The sequence below is a fragment of the Apus apus genome, chromosome 2 (assembly GCF_020740795.1).
Source record: "Apus apus isolate bApuApu2 chromosome 2, bApuApu2.pri.cur, whole genome shotgun sequence".
Taxonomy (NCBI): domain Eukaryota; kingdom Metazoa; phylum Chordata; class Aves; order Apodiformes; family Apodidae; genus Apus; species Apus apus.
Window position 1 is genome coordinate 24,621,645 of NC_067283.1, and position 15,888 is coordinate 24,637,532.

At 39.9% G+C, this 15,888-nt stretch overlaps 1 protein-coding gene across 3 annotated transcripts in view; it reads left to right on the forward strand.

Annotated features, from left to right (window-relative positions):
• Positions 1-367: 367 nt before the first annotated feature.
• Positions 368-15,888, forward strand: part of VPS50 (VPS50 subunit of EARP/GARPII complex) — a 78,504-nt gene continuing 62,983 nt past the window's right edge. For all 3 annotated transcript variants that reach the window (XM_051610929.1, XM_051610930.1, XM_051610931.1), the window contains exons 1-5: positions 368-489; positions 2,723-2,791; positions 10,924-11,046; positions 11,353-11,424; positions 13,146-13,199. In XM_051610929.1, coding sequence (XP_051466889.1) covers positions 457-489; positions 2,723-2,791; positions 10,924-11,046; positions 11,353-11,424; positions 13,146-13,199 — 351 coding nt within the window. In that variant the 5' untranslated portion in view covers positions 368-456. The remainder of the gene's footprint in view (positions 490-2,722; positions 2,792-10,923; positions 11,047-11,352; positions 11,425-13,145; positions 13,200-15,888) is intronic.

The window sequence follows — 15,888 nt, forward strand, 5'->3', positions numbered from 1 at the left end:
GATGGAAAGGCCACGCCGAGGCGCGGGCAGAGCGCGGCTGCTGCTGACACGGGCTCAGCAGAGCTTCCCTCAGCAGAGCTTCCCTCACCCAGCCGCCGGCCCACAGCTCCGGAGGGGGCCCAGAGCCACCCCCAAGCTGCCGGCCCACCGCCTGGGCCCGCCCTCCTCCCCAGGCGGAGCCGGCGGCCTCCGGGCTCCCGGCACCCCCCGCCCGGCCTCCCCCGCGCCTCGCGGCCCGGCGGAAGGGGCAGGTCCCGCCTCCCGTGCCCGCCCTCCCGCCGCCCTGACGGGGCTTGTAGTCGTGGCCGCCGCCCCAGGACTACCGGTCCCAGGGAGCAGCGGGCGGCCCGGCCGGTCAGGTGGCGTCCAACATGGCTTCGCCGTGCCCGCCGGGGCCGGAGCCCGCGGCCGAGCGGGGCTGCTGAGCGCTTCCGGGTGGGCGGTACCGGCACCATCATGCAGAAGATCAAGTCGCTGATGACCCGCCAGGTGAGCAGCCCGGGTCGGGAGGGCAGCGCCGTGCGAGGGCCCGCTGGCCAGGGGGGTGCGGGGGGCCAGGTGCCCGGGCACCCTGGTGGGCTTCTGCGTGTGGGGACAGGGGAGGCTTGATGTGCCTTTGCGCTTGGCACGCCCGCGCCCGGCTGTCTGCTTTTTGTTTCCTCTTTACACCAAGAAATGGATGCGTACACGGGTGCCAGCACGTAGCTGGTGCCATAGCAAACTGGCCTTAAAGATGACACGGCTGGTCCGTGTCAGTTTCCTTATCTCACGCGTCTTGGAGCGCTGGGCCCTGGTCCTGTCACACCGGCTTGTCCGACAGCAAAGGCTTCTGATCAAAGGGGAGGCAAAGGTGCCGGGGGAGTCCTTGAGTGGGCACATGCTGGGCGCGTGCTGGGGGGCCGAATGTGTTTCTGTTAGCCCCCTTCTTTGCACCAGGTGTCACTCAGATTCTGTAGATCTAGTCTGCGTTTGGACCAGTATTGCTAGGGTTGCCAGCCTTTTTAAAGGACTGTCTTAGAAGAGCATTTGAGCCATTCTCATATATGAAATTTCTCTAAAATGAAGCCTTTTGCCTGTGTATCTAAATTTGAGAACTTAAAAAGTCACTTGACTCACCTACCACATCAGATATTCTAGGTAGAGAAAATGGTGGCAAAGTCAGAAACCTAACTTTGGTGTTTTTTTTTTTTTTCCCTAGTCTGGGTCCTTAGAGTTGTGATGCTTAAGGTGGGAGATAAGGCTTCAAATGGACACTGGCACAGAAGCTGAGTTTCCAAAACACTGCTCTGCTGCCTTTCAGTGTAGGGCTAAACAGTCAGTTTTCAGCTTGACTAAAAGGAGTCATGGAAAGCCTGCCTAGTAGGGAAATACTGTGGGTCTGAAAATTATGCATCTTACAGGATTTTCAGCCTTTGTGAAGGAATAAATTCCATTTAGTATTTGATAAGTGAAACTTTTTAACGCTTCTGAAGATAAGCTGCTAGTACTACAGATTTTTGAGAGGATGTGTTGAAGATTTCATGTGCGGTATGAAAAGTTGCAACAGTTGTGTTAGTTGTTTGTCACCTTGATTTTTGATGCATAGAGGTGATTCACCTTTGGTAGTGGTAACTGAAAAAGGAAGGATGTTTTGAAATGATGCTCAAGGAAAACTGAGAATCAAAACTGAAATGAAGATGTTTTGCATCCTAGTTTGATGAAACAATTGTAAAATGTACTAGTTACCACTGAATTTGGAAAACAGCTGATAAATTTCAAACTCTTCTCGTCATAAACTCACACAATAATTGTGTACGTTCTTTTAGTTCAAAGAGAGTGTAGATTCCTAGGGCCTGGAGTCAGCTTGGAAACAGTACAGTTAGTGTCAGCCACAAGAGTAGCAGGGAAGTCTGCCTGAAACTCGTGGCTCACATGAGCACCCTGAAGTGTCAAGGGAAGCTGGAGTCAGAACTATATCTGAAATAGGAATCTTTAGACTCACCCCTGCCTAGGTAGCTGGCAGAAAATGTGCTAAGCAGCATATTCTGTGGCTTTGCTTCATAACATTGTGAACGTGTTGGATATTCAGCAAACACTTACTTCAGCTGGTTATTTGATGCTTCCTGTACAAAGCTTCAGTGTGAAGCATATAGAGCATATTGTATTTATGTGGCTCTATGTGTTTTAAAAAGTAATAACTGTACAAAGCAGCTAATGCAGATCATGTGTCTTTTTGAGTTTAGTCGTGCATAAGGAAAACCCGTCCTAATAGTGTTACATGGTAAAGAGACAAATATGCCATCAAGCAAACAATAATACAATTTTGCTACAGAGTAGGTGGCACGTAAGTTGAATTTGATTCTTTGATTCCATAAAACAATTAAGTTAGGGGAATTAAGTATGTTATGTTTTTTGGACACATGCATTTTGAAATTTAAAATAACATCTGAAATTAAGAGGAAGGTGTAAGTGTATTTTACAAAGGGAATGTTAGTGGACTGTACTGAAAAGGTACATATTGCAGCATAAAGTTGGAAATGCACAGATATTTGAGGAGCATAATTTATACAGCAGTGGTCTTGCTTAAATGTTTATAGGCTAAGGTCTTAGCCTTCCAGCCTCATGTCAGTGTAATTTATTAAAGAACTTGTAAGTAAATATTCAACGGCAGGTAAGACTTATGCAGGTTGCTTGTAAGACACATGAAATAATCAATTAACTGACTATTACAATTCTTTTAAAGGGTCTAAAAAGTCCTCAGGAGAGTGTACCTGACCTCAGTCCTGTTGAAAGCTTTCGGATTCCTACTAAGGTATGATACACAGTCCCTCCTCCGCTTCCATGCCCTTCATTTTTTACTTTTTAATTTTATAGTTAGATGACAGTTCTTTTTTGTTTTTGTGGTTTTTTTTAAGCACCAGGTTTGTTGTTGCTTTTTTTGAGTCTTAACTACTTAAATGATGCCAGCTCACTCTTATCTCAGAAATCATACTGAATAACCTGGCTATGAGGGAACAGTTGTCACAATATTTGTCTGCTCCTTATACCCTGATGTTTTAAGAGGATGATTCACAAGAGTTGCTGTGGATGATGTTTATTATTTTCTCTAAATTTGGACTTTGCCTTTCATCAGTGAGGTATTTACATTACTGATTTGAATTTGGATGCTTTATTTTAGAACAGATTTAAAAAAACTAAACAAAAAAATCAAACCCTTGTCTTTCTTTGTCTCTATATAGGTACTATGTAATATATTGCTGGTGCTGAGGTAGATTAAAAAAAAAAAATCAGTGTTACTGTATATTTAAAAAAATCAAGTAACAGTCTCTGAAATGGTATCTAATACTCTGTTAAGCAGTGGCCAATTTATTGATTTCAGAGAGTAAAAGTATTTGGTTACAGTGATGTTGATAAAACTGTCTCACGTCTGCGGCTGAGATTTCAAAATTGCAGATTTCTGCCACTTACTGAGCATCCCGTTTCAAACTGTCTTTTTTGTCAAGTTGTCTATCCAGGAGAAAGTAGCTGTGGGGTATCTCGACTGAATTTCCATTCTTTCGTAGTTAATTGTCATGCGTCTTTTAAGCCTATACCTTGTATTAAGAACAGTGGGAAAACAAATACCTGTTAATAATCTGCAATTTTTTCATACATCTATGTCAAAGATTTGTAATGCGAAAACATTATCTGCAGCCGTTCGGCAGACAGTATTTCACTGTAATTTTGAATTCTGTGCCCAAGCAGACAAGATTTCATCTATATTAGAAGCTGTCACCTGATTTTTTTTTAAAGGTGATAAAACTAGGATATTATTCTCCTCTGTCCCACAGAGTAAGGCTTTTATATCTTTCAGTCTTCTAATACTTTTTTCCATTCCAAAATGTTCTAGGGAAGTAGTTCTCAAAATTCAGAGTTGCTTACATGACCTTTTGCCTTCTCAACAAGCTGTACTGTATTTTATAAAAAGTTGCATGACTATGTGATTAAATGAAAACACAAGATCGTAAGAATCTTGAGTAAAATTACTTTGTTTTGATCAGTTTAACTCCTGGCTATGGTCCCAGGCCATTTGTCATGGTAACTTCCAGCTCTTTTCTTTTGGAGGAAGGATTTACATTGTCATGCCTCCTTAACTTTGATAAAACCTTTACTGTAGAATTTTTACTTTTCAAATGGTGAGACATCGGATCAGGCACTGTAATATGTCTCCTGTCACTGAGAGCGTAGATTTGGATACCCTTTATTGAAAATGGGAGGTTTTTGGGGATGGGAAGAGGGAGATACTGTCTGTGTTTGTGGTACAAGCAACTGTCAAGGAGATGAGGTTTCAGTATTGCACAGAAGTTGAAAGTCATTGAGCTTTTGGATATTGTATTTGTTTGGAACTGAAGCTACATTCAATGCCATGGCAACATACTGATGTGACAGGTCAGAATTACATTATAATTGTAGGCTCAAGCAGGTTTGCTGGATATAAGCTAATGCCCCTCAATAATTATTTTGTAATATTGGACAAGTTTAGTAAAAGGCAGTAACTTTTGAATGCAAAAGTAAAGGCTAAATAAAAGGTGCAGATTTTTAAAGGCAATGAATAAAAGAGTAACTTCATACAGATGCAGACTGCTATTTGAAAGCATGTGTTGTTCTGTGCTGCCATATTTTAATAACTGTTTTTGTTTATGTCTTGAAGAACAAAAGTCTCAGGCTCACCAGGCAGGTACTGTTTCGATGATAGGATGGTTATGATGCTGCCCTTTCGTCATCACGTTTCCACATTCAAAGGGGTATTTCCAAATTGATTTAGGGCAAGTGTTACTGAAAGTTTTGAAATCTGAGTTAAAGCTATAGAGGGGTATACAGAGAAGCTGCAGAGCCAGTGTGAATTACTGGAAAGAGCACAAGCCATTGATAGATAATGCTAACTCTAGGGACAAAACCATATTTTTGAAATGGGTTAACTGTCCACACTAGTTTGCAGGTCAAATGGGAAATATGGAGCACAGGAAGAATAATATGTTGACACTGCATCCCCTGAGGGGAAAACCAGAAAAATTCGTTTAGGTCTTTATACCCAAAAGTTTTGATTTGCTGACTGCTGGCTTGCGGGCAAACATGTTAAAGTGATGATGTTGCTCCTCAATTTTTTATTTTTAAAGAATGAGGTCATTTGGTATTTGGATATTTTACAGAATACCTCTGAGTGTGGGCACTCACATTAACCAGTACTCCAGTAAGTTCTGAAACTATCTTGAAAAATTTCAATTTCCTTCCACCATAGGAAGGCAAGTCTGTTGTAGTACAGCCTCATACTGTCAACTTGGTCACACAGAGAAAAAAGTGTATAGTATTTGAAGTCTGTGGTGCAATCTCTACATAAGGCAAATCTGTATTGCAAGGCAGATTTTCTAGAAAAGAAAGTTGTCTGCAGAGGGATTTAGTATCTTCTTTGATTGAGATACCTTATTTCATCTCTGTGCCTTGATGACCTGGGCAGGGGAACTGTCATTCTCTTTGAAATATTCTGTTATTGTCAGCATTGTCATCTCCCAAGCTCATAACAGTTTTGTTCAGTAGATTATGTCACAAAAGAGATAGGTATTTTGTACACTTGAATTCAAGTGTGTGGGTTTAATTATGAGTTGACTTTGAATTTAGGTTATGTTTATCTTGCTGATAATCAGCTCACGTGCAATATACAGGTATTAGTTGACTTTGTGGCTTATGGTGGCAAACAACAATGGTAGTTTATTTTAAAATGCTTTTCCTATAGATACAGAAGCGTGGCTTGCTCAGTCTGTGTGGGTTTCTATTTTCCCAACAGTAGCTGAGCACTTTTCAGAAGCGCATAAAGCGATGGTAAGACGAGTATCTGTTCCATGGATCAGGCTTTGTTCTCTCCACAAGGATAATTGTTTTCACAGTGTAATGTTTGTTTTGGTAGGGTGAAGTAGAGAATATTATTGGTATTCATATGAAAAGTAAGAGAATACCACAAACTTCCCTGTGGGACTGCCTTCCCTAGCTGTGGATTAGCTGGGAGGGCGGGGAAAGAAGTGTTGAGGTGAGTTTATAGATAGTTATACGTATGTTATGAGATGTATTTAATATATACATGTATCTTCTTACAGAGAAAAAAAAAAAGAGTGTATATATATACATGTTAAAAAACTTTTATACATTAGTTATTTCATGGTGGTAGGATATTGCAGTGTACCTGCTGATTGAATCTGTGGAGCAGGGCTCTCATCCTGGTATTCAGGATTAGCTTGTAATACAGATGTTATCCAAGTTCAGAATGGAGTGAGGATGTTAGACAGCATGTTCATTGGTGTAGTCTTGGCTCATGACATGTATGGCTAATTCTGACCTTCAGCTTCTAATTAGGTTGGAAAGTTTTTAGATTTTTTTTTTTTTTTTGTTAGTAGTATCAGTTAACTTTTTGCAATGTCCTAGCTTCCCAGTCTTTCGGATCATAGTGACTGGAATGCAGAAGGTGTTTGCTTCAACTTTCTGCCAGTAATGCTTCATTCAACAGACCAGTACTGGTGCTGGTGTTACAAGTGGTGTAGAATACAAGCAGACTGGTCATGTGATGTGCTAGGAAATAGCTGGGTAAGTAATCTAAAACTTGCTGAACTGCATTTCAAATAAGACTGCAATTAAATGATTCCTCTGAAATATATTTCAAGGACTTTGCCACAGGCTCCTAGACCTGTAAATTTCTATTTCCGTAAAACAGGATGGCAAAATCATGTGAGAAGTGTGTGGATGCAAACACTGTTTTATTCAGCAATGGCTTCTTCAAGCACACAAAGCTGTCAAACAGACAGGGTTGTTTGGCTTTTTTCCTTTTTTTTTTTCTTTTTCTCACCAGAAGCTATCATTCACTGATCTGTTTAGGGAGACCTGCTGCTTATGGTCACTGGAATCATAACCTGAAAGGGAGTATGTTTGACAGGATAAATTGTCTTTCCATGAAAGTATGATCCAAAGTACTGGCAAAAAAAATTTGCACACTTGGCACCACACGTGATGCAAGTTTTATGTGGGAGGTGAAGTCTCTCACTGAAGAAAAGCTGGAAAAATGAATAGCTCATGAAACAGCATCTTAGATGACTGCGTTGTCCCATTATTGCTTGGAGAGTTCCTGCTGCTGAAGGTGTGTATTAACATGGGCAGATGAGTGAAAATTAGTATTATGAGGTCCAACATGCTGCTCTTCCCAGTCTCCTACTGATCTCATTGATTGTTGAGCAATGGAGAAGTGCTCTGCACCATTATCATATGATTCCCTCCATCCCAATTTTTATAGGCTTATACTCAGAAATACACTGAGAATTGCTGCATTTGCATAAAATTTATTGTGTTTTAAGTGTGTTTTTAAGTGTGGATTTTTTACTGTGTTTCTTTTTACTGTGTTTTTAAGTTTTTTTTAAAGGCAGATATTTAAGTGGCAACAGTTAGAGAAGTTTTGAGGTAGCAAAGTGCCTGAGGGATTTAATAGCACTTCTCCTACTTCTGCAAAGTAGGAGAGTATGAGCTCTACAGGGCTAAATCTGGCTTTTCCTGAGCCCCCTAAATCTATGGACTTCATATGTATATAGGGAAATGTTTTTGTATCTCCAGTTGAAGGGATAGAGTATCAGCAAATAAATATTAGCCAAGAATGTTTGTTTCTTTCAGTGGTGAGTGAATAGATTGGCCTTGGGCATGTTAGTTATTTGGAACTAGTGGAGCATGATGGACTGGAAGCTGAAGTTTATCACGGCATAAAGTCTGGTGCACGTGGTGTAATTTGTATGGGAGCTTAAGTTTATCCTGAAGAATTATTCTTACTAGACTGCTTTTCTAGAAAGAGTGAACAAGATAAAGAAAAACCGTATCCATTTAATAAATATTTTCCTAGGTACTGTTTTGGCAAGAAACGCTGAGCTGAATGATCTTTCTGAGACAGGATAAAATGGCTTCATAGTAGTTTTCCTAGCCACATCAATGACAGCTTTATTTTTGTGCTGAAAACCATGTTCTTCTACAAAGACAAAAAGGTCATTGATGAGATTTCATTGAAATGCTAGTATTATAAACAACCCTCCCAGTTTACTATCACGTGGCTCTGAATTCAGAATATGTGTCCACCTTGGCTTTCTTAATACATCTCTATGGGATGTCAGTCACCATTGACGTATGGCATTGATACACCATTTCAGCAATATGACCAGATATCAGTAGTCTAGAAATGCAAATGATCCTAAAGATTTGTTACTGGATTTAGTTTTTTCTCCTTTTTTCTTTTAACAAACAACCACGCAGGAACTTTTAGCCAAACATCCGATGATAAGTTAGATGATTCCATTTGCAGTGGTTCATTCAGTGGACAAATTAAGCTGACCATGTTCCATGTCTTGTATAATTTTTTAATTCGTTTCATATAGCTCAAATTCAATGTACGCTAATGTACGCAAATTCAATGTAAGCTAATTTAAAGAGGGTTTTACAGCATGATGCTGCCATTTGTTAGGGAGTCCAGAGGAAAACAATTTATTCTGTATTTCTTTTAAAGGACAGGAATACATACAGTTAGAGAATAGCTGCATTACTTTATAAATTAAATTACTTCAATAGCCTGCCATGGAATCTGAATGCCCTCTGCCAATCCATGCAGCCTCATGTGACGAAAACTTCAAAATCATAGATTAAAAAGTTGAAGAAGACTCTAAATGGGCTGTTTTTCAAGAATCTTTCCATTCTCATCTCTCATAACCTGCTCTCTTCTCCTCTTTTCCTCATGCTTTTAGTAAAGCTGAAATGTGAGGTGGACACGTGTGAATTGTGTGGCTGGAGCTGAAGGATCTGCCAGCAGGGAGTCCTGCCTGTCTCTTCGGTGCCAGTGTGGTGCCGCCGGCTCTTCCCTGCTGGCTGCTTGCAAACTTGGGTCGGTCTCAGCTGCTGTCGGAGCCACAGCTAACCCAGCCTTTGCCTTTAACCAAGGTGCTGTTGTGACTTGCGGCGTCGTGGACGTCAGAGCAGGACTGTGCTCAAAACCCTGGTTTAAAGGAGTTTTTATAAAGAGCAACATCACTTTGCTTTTATTGTTGTTATCGATGTGCATTGTGTCCGTGTTGCCGCCCCTCGCGCAGCCTCCCGCCGGTGTGCGGGGCAGGAGGCTGCTGCCTTCGCCCCGCGCTGGGTGCGAGGCCGGTTTCTCCGTTCCCTCCGGCTGCCGCCGGGAAGCGCTGCTGGCAGTGGCTGGAACAGGCGTTTTCAGACCGTTCCTCTGCAGAGATCTGGGGCGCCGGGGGCCTCACCCGAGAGGAAGCAGGTGGCTCCTCCGTGGCTTTCTCCGGGTGAGGCCCATCTCGGCTCCGAGTCGCCCCGCAGCTGCAGCTTTGCCCGCGCTCCAGCGGGGGGCGCCCGAGCACCGCCGGTCCCGCCCGCCCGCGCCGCTCGGCCTCCCGCGCCGCTCAGCAAGACGCCGCCCTGGGGAACGCTTCTGTCGGTCTTTTCAGAGGAGCAGCGGCTCCTTCTGGTGCTTGTCCATACTTTTCACTCATGGCCCCTTGGCTGCTTCTAATTGTGTACAGAAACGGCTTTGTATTTAAAATACTACTTTTTCCCGTGACATGTATGCCGTATTTCAGTTGATGTACAGAATCTGCAAGCTACGGGTTGTTTGTTCGGTTCATCTAAAATCTGATGCCTCTGGCTGGTGAAAAAGACTTTGAGCTCTTGGTGATGAGAATACCAGTGCCTTGTCCGGCTGCAGCAAGTCGTTGTTGGCGGGCTTGGGATCTTTGCACTTGCACACAGAATCCCCAAGGCTGGGAAGGCCCCTTGAGATCATCAAGTCCAGCCTATGACCAGCACCACCACATCAGCTAAGTGCCACGTCCAGCCTTTCCTTGAACACCTCCAGGGATGGTGCCTCCACCACTTCTGTGGGAAGACCATTCCAGTGTCTAATCACCCTCTCCATAAGGAAGTCCTGGTCCACTGGTTTGCATCACTGAGATTAAATCTCAATATGGAGCCGTTTGCTCTGTTTCATGTTGATTTTTGGTGAAAGAATATCCAGGCACTTCTCCCTTTTCAGTCTGATTAGGGATTTTTTGTTCCTTTGGTGAGAACAGCTTTCAGGAGAGGACTAAGGAGTTTAAACGTCCAGTGTAGAAGAGGAAGAGGAGACTCAGGCTCAGTCCTTGATTTGTTGCCAATTAGTGGATGCAGCTGGGTTGCTCAAGTTCCAGGGGCGATTGTGACGGCAAGGAAGGGGATGCTTACCTCTTGAAGATTAGCTTTCAGAAAGGTAACAGTGCATCAGTCCTTAGATAACCCTGCTACTTAGAGAAAAATCTGAAATCTGTTTTGTACAAAGGCAGATCTATTATTTTGTTTTGCCTGTAAAAAAATTCAAGTGTTTAATAGCATGGCTTTTGTGAAAGGGATTTCTGAATCTAATATTGAATTGAAATTCAATTTCTGAATTGAAAAGCAATGCTTTTGTAGTGACACTGTCTACTGTATCTTTACGAAGATAATTATTCCAGTTTAAAAATTTCAGGTTTTTTGTTTTGTTTTTGTTTGTTTGTTTGTTTTTTCTTCTGGAGAAATAGCCTGGCCATTTATTGTTAATTTAATATGAGACTATCTGAACTTCAGGAGGAAAAAACCTATTAACTCAACATGCCCCTGTGCCATAAATTTATTGATGAAGTGTTTTAACAGATCTGCAACACTGGAGTCTGTCTGCACTGTGTCCTTTGAAAGTCTTAAATATCTTGCTGTTTGTAGTGGGAAGAACAAGCCGAGTACTGATCTTTCTGTTCTTTGCCATTGCTTCTTGTACTAATGTCACAAATGGCTTTTGAAAAATGTTTGTTTTGGTAAAACATTGTTCTTGTTAGGATATTATATTACATCATGGAAAACCTTTTTTGTTTTGTGAAGGAGGAACTCAGAGAACTACGTGAAGAACCAGCTGATCCTCAAGCTCAGCAAGAAGTAATCGACAGCATCGAAGAAGTTTATTTTTCCAGTGACTCTTTTGATATTGTGAAGTATGAGTTAGAGGTAAATTGTCTTCTTAAAATAAAGTACAGTAATATAAGTAAAAGAATGCTTGTTTCAATGAGCTACTTTTAATTTTTTTTTCTTGTATCTTGCAATAATGCAAAGCTGTACCCTCCTGCTTCATCTTGTGGTTGTGTGGAGCTTCTAGCATATAGTATTGGTATGAAGTCCTTTTTTTTATGTGGTAGAATTAGTATCAGTTGTGCTTAACAGACACTTTGTAATTTAAACTACTGTGAAAAATCCAAAATAGTTGGAGAAAAAAAATATTATCCATTCTTACTGAATTTTGTTGTTTACATGCAGAGGCTTCCTCCAGTACTTAGTCTTCAAGAACTGGAAGAGTACAGAGACAAATTAAAGCAACAGCAAGCTGCTGTAAGTAAACTTGCTTCCTCTGTACCCTCAGGCAATTTATTGTTTTGTCTACAAGTGTAGCCAAAATTGTAACCAAAATAGTTTAGATTTTTTTAAACACATTAAATATTAAGCATTATTATTATGTTGTGTGCTTTTATAGTGGAAAATTGTATCAGTAAATCATATAATCATATAAAATCGTAGGAGTAAATCATAGTGATAAGTATTGTAACAAAGAGAAAATATGCTGTTTCTTTAAAAAACCTGATTTTCTGAATGTTCAGCTTTTCCATATGTGTTGAAGAAAAGTAACGTTTGGCATAGCACTGAATAGTGTAGTAGCATCTTTTTTGAGGGATTTCTGGCAGTGTAAAACATAAAATATTTTTCTTTTTTAAAATTTAATTTATATTTAATGTTTTTAAATGCTCTTTCCTTAGAGTTGCTATTTTCTTGTATTTTTCATTTGCCAATTTATTAATTGTACACAGAGGTTTCTAGTGAATACTGGTACAGAGTTATTATGTAATAAAACAAGTGAAATGTAACAACGAGTCATAACTATATGAGGGGAAATTGGAGTTGCAGTTTCTGAAAGGTACTTTTTACATCTCAGGCTCTTTTATTTTCTATTCATACATTACGTATTGTTTCATTGTTCTTATAAAGATGAATAATATCATTTAGGAAATGAATGTATTAACTGGCATTTGGAGAGCATCTGCAAGTAAAGTAATAATAATAGTAATCTTAATTCGTTTCTCTAAATGAATCAAATGTACAGAAAGAGAATATTGGTTCATTAACTATACATACAAAAGAAGTTTCTTCTGCCTAAGATTGGTTTTCCAGAAGAAGCGTATGAAATTTTGTAAAGCATTAGTGAGAAGTTGAGCAAATTAATATTCCATGTTTTCCAACAAGAGGTCTAAGGAAAGATATTGAAAGTGGGTAGTGTTTTTTTGTGTTGTGTCAAACACTTCAGTGTCCGTATCTATAGCTGATACATGAATTTAGATAACGGTTTAGAGATCATTCCAGCTTCTAAAGCACTCAAGCAGGAGTGAATTCTAGGTGACAGGGCTCTGATCTTCCACTTCTCCCAGACTGTTGCTGTTGGATTTTTTTCTTTTTGAGAATTATGGTTGCACACAAGAGACTGATCAAGGAAGCAATGCCCATTTTTCGGTTCAGTTCAGAGAGCAGCTCTCAGTAGCATTCCACTTACTGGTATTTCAGAACAGTGGAGAAAATTTGAAAATACGCATGTTCTGTGTGCTAAAAAAGGGTATAACGGGCACAGAGTGAGTATTCATTTTGACACAGTATCATTCTGAAAGGCAGGTGTCCATATGGCTTTCTTAGATCTCCATAGTAGATGATTAACCAAAATTTGTACACTAGCAGTAGTGTAAGCAGAATGTAAACACTTGTAGTGTCCCATAGAATTTCTGTTTTCTATTCTAGTGTGTTCTTTAACAAGCAGAGATGTAAAGGATTAATTTAAAAATGTCTAGTAATTCCTAGATGGAACTGTAAATGTTTACCTTATCTTCCTCCTAAGAAAAGCTGATTGTAATTTTTTAGATTTTTTTTACCTTGTTGTGGCATATTTATTAATAAACTTGGAAAGTGCATAACTAAATGATACAGTATCACAAACTCGTAGAATTTGACCGTAGGGATGGCCTACTTAATCAAGATTGCTAGTTATCACATATAATACTCTCTTTTCTAAGGTATCTAAGAAAGTTGCAGACTTGATTCTTGAAAAACAGCCTGCATATGTTCAGGTAAGTCAACTAACAGTCACTTCTTAAGAGTGAACCACGCTGTTATGTGTGATTATAAGGCTGCTCTTGTTCCATTGGGGGTTAAATCTAGTAATTTGTTAGTAGAGATTCTGGTGCCTGGTTGGAACTAGCTGTCTGTGTATGCTAAACCTGTATCTGTAGAGTGAGAAGAGCCATGGGAATACTGCTCTACAGGCTCCTGGGATTATAAAGGCTTCAGCATATGATTATTCTAAGATGGATTTCTGAGAACAGAAATTCACAGGCTTGTCTATTACCTGCCATGGACTTGAACAGGAGCTTCTCTACTGTTTGTGTTTAGGAACAGTTTCAGATCTTTTTCCGTAAAAGAAACAGCAATGACCTTAAGAGCACTAAACCAGAAACCTGCCACTAATCTTAGGCAGTCATGAGACAAAAGCATGTCAGAGAAGACTGAGCTGGAAATAGAGCCTCAACATGTCAATAATCTCCAAGAGCAAAATAAAGCAAACCTGCTTTTAGCTGCTTGCAGTACAATATTGACATGGCTTGTTTTCTTGCTCCCAAAACATAATTGGAACAGCTATCATCATGGCTGTTGAAAGAAAATGTGTGGGTTTTTTTTTCTACTTATTCATTTTTATTAATGGCCTTAAGCATTTGATCAGCTCTGCCTGATTTTACCTGATCTTTCCAGGAAATAACAGTGAGAATTCTGCAAAGTGAAAACTTGGGGTTGTTATCAAAGTAGTCTGAGAATTATCCTGTGGTGGGTAATTCTGTATGGTAGGCTATTGCAGAAGGAGGCTGGGTAAGTGCTACAGTGGTGGAGTCTTCATAAGGTAGTGTGGAGGTAGGCAGAAAGAGTAACTGTACAGTATCAATTCCTTCTGGTATAATTTTGCTGTTTTGAATGTTTGGAATTGATGATGTTGAGTGAGTGCTTCTTTTTCTGAATCCAGCAGCTTGACTCTGAAAACCCCCTTTCAATGCATAGTAGTACTGTGGAGAATGTGTTTCTTGCATTTTGCTGTGAAATGTTAGTATTCTTATCCCAGCGACATCTTAGTGAGGTCTGTGTATTTTATACCAAGAAGTTCCAGCTAAAAATCCATCATGCCAGTAAGAATCTCAAATGCATATTTGCTGATTAAGTCAATAATCCTTCAGTGTTACTTACACAGAGTTATTCTTGTCAGTAGACTTGCCAGAGATTTCTGGTGGGCATCATAGGACTCATTTTTCCACTGCTGATGTGCTGCAGGTACTTTGTAATGGCATCTCCAGTTCAGTGTTTTACTACAATAATACGTCATTAGAATAGCAAAAAATCAGTTGACTGTCTCTTTGACATGTTGTTTCCACTGTGCAAAGGAATGTGTGAGTAAGTCATGGTTTACACCCCATTCCTAGTACGAAGTACTGGTCTCAGAGGCATTACTATGGGCAGAGAGGGAGACATGACACAGACAAAAGGCAAAGGATTTATAATTTTTCCTTCTCCTTAGAAAGAAAGGCATGCTTTAGGAGCAAACAATGGGTAGAAGATTGTCTTTAAGAAGAGAAGAATGTGTTCAACCCTAAATGCTCAACAGAAGATTCTGTCTTTAGGGCCCATTAGGCTGCACTCTCTGTGCCTCTCCATCTAGACACATTCAAAGGAGTTTTGCAGAATCTCTGCAAGAGGCAAGATGGGAATGGAGTTGTATGTGTTTCCTCATGAAAAGAGGACCAATGGCCTTTGGAATAGCACTGACATTTGCAAAGTATGTTATTAGTGAGAAGTAGGTACTGAGGAAAGTAATCCTTGAATTTGGCTTCTTAAGATATTATGCATATTGGCAACTAAACTGTCGATTTCCAAAAGGAATGTTGATAACTTAAAAGAGGAACTGCTAATGGTAAAGGATACTGCTCAGTAGTTTGTCAGAATTACTTGTATCTTTGGAAACTGACCAGGAGCTGATCTTAAACTGAACTAAACTTTAAACTTGTTACTGCTTTTTGTGTCTTTAGAATTAGAGTAGTTTTCAAAGTGAGTCTCCCTTCTCCTCATGGAAGCACTTGATATGTTTTAAAATGAGCAGTATTGAAAAAAACAAGTGTGAATTTTTTTTTTTTTGGTTTGTGGAAAGCATTCACTTTTCTGCAGTGCTGTTCCTAGCAAAAGAAATCATAATAGGTACTTTTTTTTTTTTTTTTTTCTTTAAGGATTTGAGACTATGGTAGGCACTTCAGGAAGTCACAGTTAAGCTAAATTCAGCTCACCTGTGCTGAAGAGTTTTCAGCTGAAGTTCGACAGGATACAATTAATGTTCATTATGAAGTGATGTCTGTTAAATCTGTAGAACACCAGTGCTTCTAAACTAGAAAATGCTTTGTGAAACATTATTTTTGTTTTGTTTTGCTGCTCTCTGGTGTATTAATGTAAATTAATCCTTATGCTTCTATCCCTGAAGCTTTGATTATTCTGCTGTGGTACATTAATGGCATAGAGATTCTTAGGCTGCATGTACAGTATATAAATGTAGAGGGTCCCACTGCAATGAAAATCGATTTCCATTATCTTTCTTCAAAAGAGAATTGCATTTTAAAATATACTATATATTAATACTACGTTCAATGTTTAGCATATATAAAATGATGAAACAAATATGTGTAGTAACTCTACAAAGTCATTAAAACATCTCAAGAGAAACCTACTAAT